We start from the raw sequence: 9,905 nt of genomic DNA, 5'->3' as shown, positions 1-9,905 counted from the left end.
GCGATTTGGTTCTCACTCAAGTGTGGATATATCCGGAACTTTCTGTTGGATCGGATTGTAACGAAACTTATTTGTTACAAAAACGCTTTCGAATAATGATTAAATTATTTAACATTCTCATATGATAAAAATTTATATAATAGTGCTTTTATTTTATTTTTTTGACAAATAATAGTGCTTTTATATTTATCTTGTAATTCACAAATTTAATTAAGATAGACGATTTTTGTCAAAAAAAATAAGATAATATTGTTTTTTGGGTTAATTATGTTTTTGGTCCCTATAAATATGTCAACTTTTTGTTTTAGTCTCTCTAAAATTTTCCTTCAACTTTTAGTCCCTATAAAATTTTCAATCACTACTTTTGGTCCATACTTTTAAGTGAAATTTTGTATTTTTTAAGAAAATTGTGCAGAAATGTATAGAATATTGTAAAAATCGCTCCCCAAAAAATTAGAATTTTTTTTAACAAAACATGAATTAAATATGAATTTTTTACCATAAAACATATAAAAATTCATATTAAATTCATGTTTTAGTAAAAGTTCTAAATTTTTTTGGGAGAGATCCTTATAATATTATGCATTTTTCTGCAAAATTTTATTTAAAAATATGAATTCTACGTATGAGTTTACTTTAAAGGAGGGACCAAAAGTAATGATTGAAAATTTTCTAGGACTAAAAGTTGATGGAAAATTTTAGAGGGACTAAAACGAAAAATTAGTATATTTATAGGGACTAAAAATATATTTAACCTTTGTTTTTTTATCTTTTAAAGTACAACTGTTTTTCACATCTAGAACATTCTATTTTCTTTTAATCTAACTGAAAGAAAAAAAAATCAGCAAAAAAATAAAGCTCCTCTCTCTATAAATTAAATGTGAGAGAGTGTTCTTTTTGTGTGTCACATGACATTCTCTCTCTCTAGCTAGTTCCGTGATCAAAGGCGTTAGTTAGTTACTCAAGTTTGTTTGTTTTGTTACTTTATCTTTGTTGTACTTTCCCGTGCAGTTAGATAACACAACACAACACACAATCCTATTAACTTGGAACCAACTAGATTTTCCACCTAGGTTGTCACAAGATTTTCGTCTCTACAGTTTTTTTTTAATTATTATCTTTTTCTTATTTTCATAATAATATATATAATTGAACTTTCTACTACTAGCTCTAGTTAGTAACACAAATTTTATTCATCAACGTGAGTGGTTCAATTCAGAGAGAAAATATGGCTACTCGTAACATTGAAAAGATGGCTTCAATTGATGCTCAGTTGAGACTATTGGCACCAAAAAAAGTTTCTGATGATGATAAACTTGTGGAGTATGATGCTTTGTTGTTGGATAGGTTTCTTGACATTCTTCAAGATTTGCATGGAGAAGATATCAGACAAACTGTATTTTCTTCAATTCCTTTCTTAATTCTTTTCTTATGCTTATGAAAAAAATATTAGTTTTTTAGTTTAATATTAACATATTTTTGAAACCCCACTTCAATTTTTGGTCTTGAGTATGAAATTAGTTTATATTATAATTTTCAAAATTGGACTTGAGTATGTGTTTTAAGTAAATAATACTGTATTTTCAATTACTTATGCTTATGAAAAAATATTACTTTTTTAAGCATAATATTAACATATTTCTGGAACCCCACTTAAATTTTTATTGAAAAGAAACTGCTTTTGGTCTTGGATGAAAAAATAGTTGATATTTGATAATATAATTTTCAAAATTGGCTTTGAAAAAAGTTGATACTTGATAGTATTGCTTTAAAGTAAATGAAATCTTTGTTTTTTTCTTTAGACAAATGTTAGTATGTTAGTAAATTAGTGGACATAAAATCAATGTTTTTAATTTTTGACTGAGTAGATTTATGAACTTGTGGCTAAGAGTTTTGGTAATTTGATGGTTGATAGGTTCAAGATTGTTATGAGCTATCAGCAGAGTATGAAGGGGAGCATAGGCCAGAGAAATTGGAGGAACTTGGGAATATGCTAACTGGTCTTGATGCTGGAGATTCTATTGTTATAGCTAAATCATTTTCCCACATGCTTAATTTGGCAAACTTGGCTGAAGAAGTTCAAATTGCATATAGAAGAAGGATCAAGTTACTGAAGAAAGGTGATTTTGCTGATGAAAATTCTGCCATAACTGAGTCAGATATTGAAGAGACATTCAAGAAGCTTGTGACTGAACTCAAGAAGACTCCTCTGGAAGTCTTTGATGCTTTGAAGAGTCAAACTGTTGATTTGGTCCTAACTGCTCATCCTACTCAGTCGATTCGTCGATCTTTGCTGCAAAAGCATGGAAGGTTTGTCCATTATATCCGTTAATAATTTTCTGTCATAACTTAGTTGTGTTATGGCGGTCTCTTGTTGTAACATTTATTGTCTGGAGGCATGTTTGGATAGACTTTTTTGAGGTTATTGACTTACAAACATTTGTGAGTCTGTTTGGGAGAATTTATAGAAACAACTTATGACATGTCTTTAGCTTATGAAAGAAATTTATAGTTTATATATAAACAGTTATAACAGTAGTTTATAATAAGCACTTATGATGAATGCTTATAAGCATAAGGGCTTAATTAAGAATAAGATGTTTATCCAAACAGGGCCTAGATGCTTAATCAATGAATGTCCTGTAATTACAGGTCATTATAATTTATACAGTACCATTTATGGAATTGTGGCAATTTCTGCACCAAGGATTAGTCTTTGTGTTAGTAATCATATGTCTTCATGTGCAGGATAAGGAATAACTTAACTCAGTTGTATGCTAAAGACATAACACCAGATGATAAGCAAGAACTTGACGAGGCTTTACAAAGAGAGGTACATGCTTGATTCCATACTCAATATATGATGTTAGACGACTCTCTGAGTTGATTGATATATAAATTCTAGTGATTTATAAACATTTTGATCGAGGATAATATTTTCCTTAAAAAACTCGCTAGGATTTTGGATTTTAGACACAGTGAACAAATGATTGATTTCATAATTGACGTCCCTATTTTCTATGCTTTGGCTTAATTAATCTGAGTATAGTGTTGTGGTTAGAATTACATATGAGTTCTTTTAGACAAAACCTACAGCTCTAACGCCAATTGTACATACACAGATTCAAGCTGCATTTCGCACGGATGAAATTCGAAGGACTGCTCCTACACCACAAGATGAAATGAGAGCAGGAATGAGCTACTTTCACGAGACAATTTGGAAAGGAGTACCAAAGTTTTTGCGTCGGGTTGACACAGCTCTAAAGAACATTGGAGTAAACGAACGTGTCCCATATAATGCTCCTGTTATCCAATTCTCTTCTTGGATGGGAGGAGATCGTGATGGTATATTTATTTATTTTCTCTAAGAAACTAACAAATGAGCACGCCTATTATCTTTAATAAAAAATTGTAATATTTTCGCAAGTGTTCATGCGGTATGAGTTTAAAAAAAAAAAAATTCCTTACAATATGTCTGATGTGCATTACAGGCAATCCTAGGGTAACCCCTGAAGTTACAAGGGATGTGTGTTTACTAGCTCGAATGATGGCTGCTAATTTGTACTTCTCTCAGATAGAGGATCTCATGTTCGAGGTAAATTGAATGTGCCGATCTCTACTGTGATTATAAATTTTCATCAAGCATTAAGTACATACTCTTAATTCTTAATTATTTGCTTTGTCTGCTTTGGCAGTTGTCTATGTGGCGCTGCAACGACGAGCTTCGTGTTAGAGCTGAGGAGCTCCATGAATCCTCAAAAAGAGATGCAAAACATTATATCGGTATGCATTACTCTCTTCCAAATTGCACAACTTTTACATCATCATTGGAATTTACAATGCTGTACTATCTGTACCCGTGCATTTTTTTAGAGTTCAATTAATAATTCCAATTGGTCTAGAAATTGCTGTAATGAATTTTAAAATGTTGCAGAATTTTGGAAACAAATTCCTCCAAACGAACCTTATCGTGTCATTCTTGGAGGTGTGAGGGACAAACTGTATAATACTCGTGAACGTGCTCGCCAGTTATTAGCTAATGAGAACTCGGACATTCCTGAAGAGACAACCTTCACAAATGTTGAGCAGGTATTATCCTCACAGCAGTCCAATACAAGCAATGGTATTATTGCACATGAATCGTTACACTCTAACTTTGATTTTTTTCCTTGTAGTTTTTGGAGCCTCTTGAACTGTGTTACAGGTCACTCTGTGCATGTGGTGACCGAGCAATAGCAGATGGAAGCTTACTTGATTTCTTGCGGCAAGTTTCTACATTTGGACTTTCACTCGTAAGGCTCGACATCCGTCAAGAGTCAGAGAGGCACACAGACGTTATGGACGCAATTACAAAACACCTGCAGATTGGATCTTACAGAGAATGGTCAGAGGAGCGCAGGCAGGAATGGCTCTTATCTGAGCTTAGTGGAAAGCGTCCTCTCTTCGGCCATGATCTCCCTAAGACAGAAGAAATTTCCGATGTTTTGGAAACTTTCCATGTCATTTCAGAACTTCCCTCAGACAGCTTCGGTGCCTATATCATTTCAATGGCAACATCCCCGTCTGATGTGCTTGCTGTTGAGCTTTTACAACGCGAATGCCACGTCAAACAGCCGTTAAGAGTTGTCCCACTGTTTGAAAAGCTCGCTGATCTTGAGTCTGCTCCTGCTGCTGTAGCGCGACTTTTCTCTATAGATTGGTACAGAAACCGAATCAATGGAAAGCAAGAAGTTATGATAGGATACTCAGACTCGGGAAAAGATGCAGGTCGTCTATCTGCAGCTTGGGCACTATACAAGGCTCAAGAGGAACTCATAAACGTAGCGAAGGAGTTTGGCGTTAAGCTAACAATGTTCCATGGCCGAGGTGGGACAGTTGGAAGAGGAGGTGGTCCTACTCATCTTGCTATATTATCACAGCCACCGGATACTATTCATGGCTCACTTCGGGTAACAGTTCAAGGTGAAGTTATTGAACAATCGTTTGGAGAGGAGCACCTATGCTTTAGAACACTTCAGCGTTTCACTGCTGCTACACTCGAGCACGGAATGCATCCTCCCGTGTCTCCAAAACCGGAATGGCGTGCCCTTTTGGATGAGATGGCTGTCATTGCAACAAAGGAATATCGCTCAATTGTTTTCCAAGAACCTCGTTTTGTTGAATACTTCCGATGTGTAAGTGTCAATGAAAATACTTGAGTTATGACATTGCAATTTATTTGTCTTTTGTTTTTTCTTTTGTTTATGAATATTATTATGAACTGCAGGCAACACCGGAGTTAGAATATGGACGAATGAACATTGGCAGTCGTCCATCAAAACGAAAGCCAAGTGGAGGAATCGAATCACTCCGAGCTATTCCTTGGATTTTCGCTTGGACGCAAACAAGGTTTCATTTACCAGTTTGGCTTGGTTTTGGAGAAGCATTCAAGCATGCAATTGAGAAAGATCCAAAGAATCTTCAAATGCTTCAGGATATGTACAATCAATGGCCTTTCTTTAGGGTTACCATTGACTTGGTTGAGATGGTTTTCGCCAAGGGAGACCCCGGGATCGCTTCCTTATACGACAAACTCTTAGTTACGCCAGAGTTGTGTCCATTTGGTGAGCGTTTGAGATCTAAATATGAAGAAACCAAGAGCTTTCTCCTAAAGGTAAATTCTATTTGCTTTGAAACTTGCCATTTGGGATGTAGAGGTTAAATATATTTTCCTTCCTGCAATTTTTGTAATCATTTTTAAAATAAAAAAAATACAAAAATGTAACCCTTGATATTAGATTGATGAAGGACTAAAATTTTCATAGGAAACAAATAAAAATATATTTTAACCAAATTTCAATATAAACTATTGCTAGAAGTGGGAGTGGCCAAGATTTGAGAATTCTGAAATAGAAATGAAGTTAGTTCTAATGAGCTCTTTTTATTCCTAGGTTGCTGGTCACAAGGATATTCTTGAAGGAGACCCTTACTTAAAGCAAAGGCTACGCCTTAGAGACTCGTATATCACAACCCTTAATGTCTTACAAGCCTACACATTGAAGCAAATTCGTGATCCAGATTACCATGTGAAAATGAGGCCACATTTGTCAAAGGAGTATATGGAATCAAGCAAGCCAGCAGCAGAACTTGTTAAACTTAATCCAAAAAGTGAGTATGCTCCTGGTCTTGAGGATACCCTTATTTTGACAATGAAGGGTATAGCTGCTGGCATGCAAAACACTGGTTGATTAAGCTCCATATTATTATATATGTATTTGTATAATTTGGCTACATAGACAATGTAACGTATTATGCCTGACAGAGATTTGGATTGGCATCAAATAACTATTACTATATATATTATATAATAAAGAATTTGGTTTTGGACTAGGTGTTTCTACAAGTAATATGTATTTATCCTATAAATGTTTAATCAAACTGTTTATTTGTGAAGGCATTCTTGATTTTTTTTTCTTCAAATTTTCACTTTGTTATTTAATTTGTTATTTTATCAGTATATAAAAAATTATGTTTCTATTAATGTAATGTAGCATATGTCTAGAAGTCCTAACTCAACTAGCAAATGTCGAAATTGCAAGGCCGGACGTCGTGACCCGGGTTCGAACCCGGGACCTCACAGTTTTATGTGAGTTTAATTTGAGCGGATTACCACTTCATCTAAGACAAAAAAAAAAAATGTAATGTAACATATAAGAATGACACATGTCATTGTCATATATATATATATATATATATTATGGGTGTGTTTGATTTGCAAAATGATGGATACTGCACAGAATAGTACAGGACAAATGTCTAAGTTATAGGACAACTTTTTGTACTTTACTTGTTTGATAAATGGTGCACAGAACAAACAGTTGTGTCTGTACCTTGTTTGATATGTTAATGTACTGGACAAAATAATCAAAATTGACTATAATACCTTTTATGATGTGAAATGTTTGATTTGCACTATGTAAAGCTTATAAAACAATTTTTGAACATTTTCAACTATTTTATTTATTATTATATTATAATAATATTATTAACACACTTGAAAATTATTTAAGCAATATAAATTTATTAATATACCAAGAAAACTACTTAGTATATTCCTAAAATTTGAAATAATTAAAACTAAAACATAAAAAATGCATAAAATTAATATCCAAAATATAGGCTAAATAAACATGTTAACCATGTTCCAAGTTTAATGTTGATAAGATTCAAAATAAGTCTTAACTAAAACATAAATTATAAATGTGACTTGTATAACATGTCTTCATATATCATCGTCAAATTCAAACATCTTGTCACATTCTCATAATCTTTCTCACAAAAGTCATTCTTTGGGAACCTTCAAACTCCCAAAAGAATTTTTCATATTGTTGGTTGTGAGAAAATTTGATTGCCAAGTCAATTTCATCTTCATCAGTTAATCTCAATTTCTTAATCTCTTCAACCAAGTTGGATTTTGAAGGATCCGGCTTCGAAGGATCTGGAAATTTGCCTATAACTTTAGCTAAATCAGTTGACACAACTTTTATTTTACTGTTAAAACTCTCCAGAAAATTAGTGGCTAATTGAGCAAGTCGAGATCGTTTAGAAGATGATCCTCCAAAAATAGGTGAATCATCATATTGGTGTACTAACTCATCATTCGATATTGAAGAAGGAACACACAAAAGATGAATGAAAAAGGTACAAAAGCATAGTAAACAAGCACATGCAAAAAAAAAAATATATTAAACAAAGGAAGGTAGCAACATGTGTAAATGAGCAGAAGCAGCAGGTATGACGTGAGATGAATACAAAAATATTAACCAAAGAATTGTAAAAAAGCACAAAAAATCGTTATCCGACAAATGAGGTGTAGCCGCAGTCAATTCAGCAAGTACAACGTGAACAATATTACAACAAAGTGAGGAAGCGAGAAAACCAATTATATAAAAACGTATTTTTAATTTAGTAATTCGTTGGACAAAAAGTTGTCCCCAACTAAAGTGGTGGACAAAAAAGCGGCTACTTGTCCCGTCTTTGGTTATTTATTTTGTGCCGTCATTTTTTTTTAAACAAATCAAACGCGTTACAAATACTTTTGTTCGGTCCAATCCCTTATTTTTTAGCAAATTAAACGTACCCATTCAAAAAAAATTGTAATATTATAGGTGTAGAGTTGTTGAGACTTGAGAGAGTCATGTAGAAAGGATAATGATGGATCTCGCGAATATAAAGGATCACGAACTATTCACGACAGTGTAAGTAACTATATTGCCACACAACTCTTGTATTTCCATTCCATCAACCCCTGTATTCCATTAATCCCCTAATCTAACGGTTTCCAAGACTTCGTGATACCTTCGCTGTGTATTTTCTCGTTAGAAATAGCATCACCCACAATTATAATAGATTAATCAATGTAAAATTATTCTTTATGTTTTTTTATGACATTTCATTTAAAAAAGTTATGACATTTTCATTTAAAAATTTAATTATATCAAATATTTTTTATTAACATTTTTTTATTAAATTGTCATTAATTAATATAACGACAAAAAATTAATTATATTGAAAAAAATATACTAATATCTTTCTAATTAATTGGTATTAATCACTAAAATTTTAATTCAACTTTCTTAATTTTGAAAATTTAAATATTCAATTTTTAAGGTGATATTAATGTTTTTTTGGACTACCTTATAATTAATTAATACTACATACATCACTCTCAATTTAATATATTTTATTTTGTATTCATCAAAATTGTTGTTGAAGTTTCTGCGAAATCGTGGCATGATTTTGGTTCGGAAATTTGGAGGAAGTTACTTAAAATATCATGGAGCAATTGGCAGAAATCACGACGCGATTTTGGATTAGATTCAGTACTGTATTGGTGTACGGAGCTTCAAATCGCGGTGTGAACCCGACAAATGCAACACGATTTTGCCTAGGTCTGAACACTGTATAAGGCCTCATTCCTCAAGTTTTTGCGAGAGCTTCAAAGAGAGAGAATCTCGGTAAACCAAAGGAGGAAATTTTAGGGTTGAGGGTCTTTGGTGAGATGCTTATGGGTTGGGAAACACTTCACAAACACATTGGGTAGTGAGATCTCATTACAGAAATGATCAAAATGTTTTTTTTTTTTTATTGTTTTCTCTTGAGATTCATTGTAGACTTGTGTGACTTAAAGAATGTGTAGAAATTAGGATATGTTCTTTGTGAGCTAATTCCATGTAACCTCTATGTATCACTCTTATCATAGTGGATTGAAGAGTTGATCTCTCCCCATGTGTGACTTGAAATTTGATATTTCTTATCTTTATTGCTTAGGTTATGTTTGTGGTGTTGCTTCGCACTTAGATTTAGGTCTATTTATTGTTGTTGATTTAAACTACTTTGCTCTTGATTACTCATTCCTTTTGCTCCACACTCAAAGGTTGTGTTTGGTAAAAAAAAGCTATAAGCTAGCTGATAGCTGATGGCTGAAAAGCTAGTTTATAGCTTATGGCTGATAGCTTATAGCTGAAAAGTTAGTTGATTAAAATTAAAAGTGTTTGGTAAAATTAGTTGTTGAAGTGACTATAAATATAAAATGGCATAAAAAGACATGCTTGTTTAATTTTTTTTAATATCATATATATAATTTTTATTACTTAACACATTTATTTTTAAATATTTAAATATATTTCAAATTATTTTCATCTCCAAATAATAAATGTATTTATGAATTCAATCGAATTTTTTTATTTAATAATTTTTCTTTTATTTTTATGAATTTTATTTAACTAAACTTGCATCACTATTATAAATTTTATATAAAATTATATATTATATGAATTATGAGCAAAGTAAAAAAAAACAAAAATGTGGACAATAAAATTTAAAAATCCATATATGCTACACGTGGTTAGTTTAAGAAGATCGTG

General features: G+C 32.4%; 1 protein-coding gene across 1 annotated transcript; it reads left to right on the top strand.

Annotated features, from left to right (window-relative positions):
- The first annotated feature begins 1,228 nt into the window (after positions 1-1,228).
- Positions 1,229-6,369, top strand: LOC11413239 (phosphoenolpyruvate carboxylase 2). The gene is made up of 10 exons (XM_003597076.4): positions 1,229-1,396; positions 1,916-2,310; positions 2,749-2,833; positions 3,123-3,345; positions 3,492-3,595; positions 3,696-3,783; positions 3,935-4,089; positions 4,176-5,174; positions 5,267-5,653; positions 5,931-6,369. The coding sequence occupies exons 1-10, from the start codon at positions 1,229-1,231 to the stop codon at positions 6,225-6,227; spliced, it is 2,901 nt and encodes a 966-aa protein (XP_003597124.1). The 3' UTR covers positions 6,228-6,369.
- The last annotated feature ends 3,536 nt before the right edge of the window (positions 6,370-9,905 follow it).

This window comes from Medicago truncatula, chromosome 2 (assembly GCF_003473485.1).
Source record: "Medicago truncatula cultivar Jemalong A17 chromosome 2, MtrunA17r5.0-ANR, whole genome shotgun sequence".
Lineage (NCBI taxonomy): Eukaryota > Viridiplantae > Streptophyta > Magnoliopsida > Fabales > Fabaceae > Medicago > Medicago truncatula.
The sequence above is the reverse complement of the archived record's forward strand: the minus strand, read 5'-3'. Positions and strand labels throughout refer to the sequence as shown.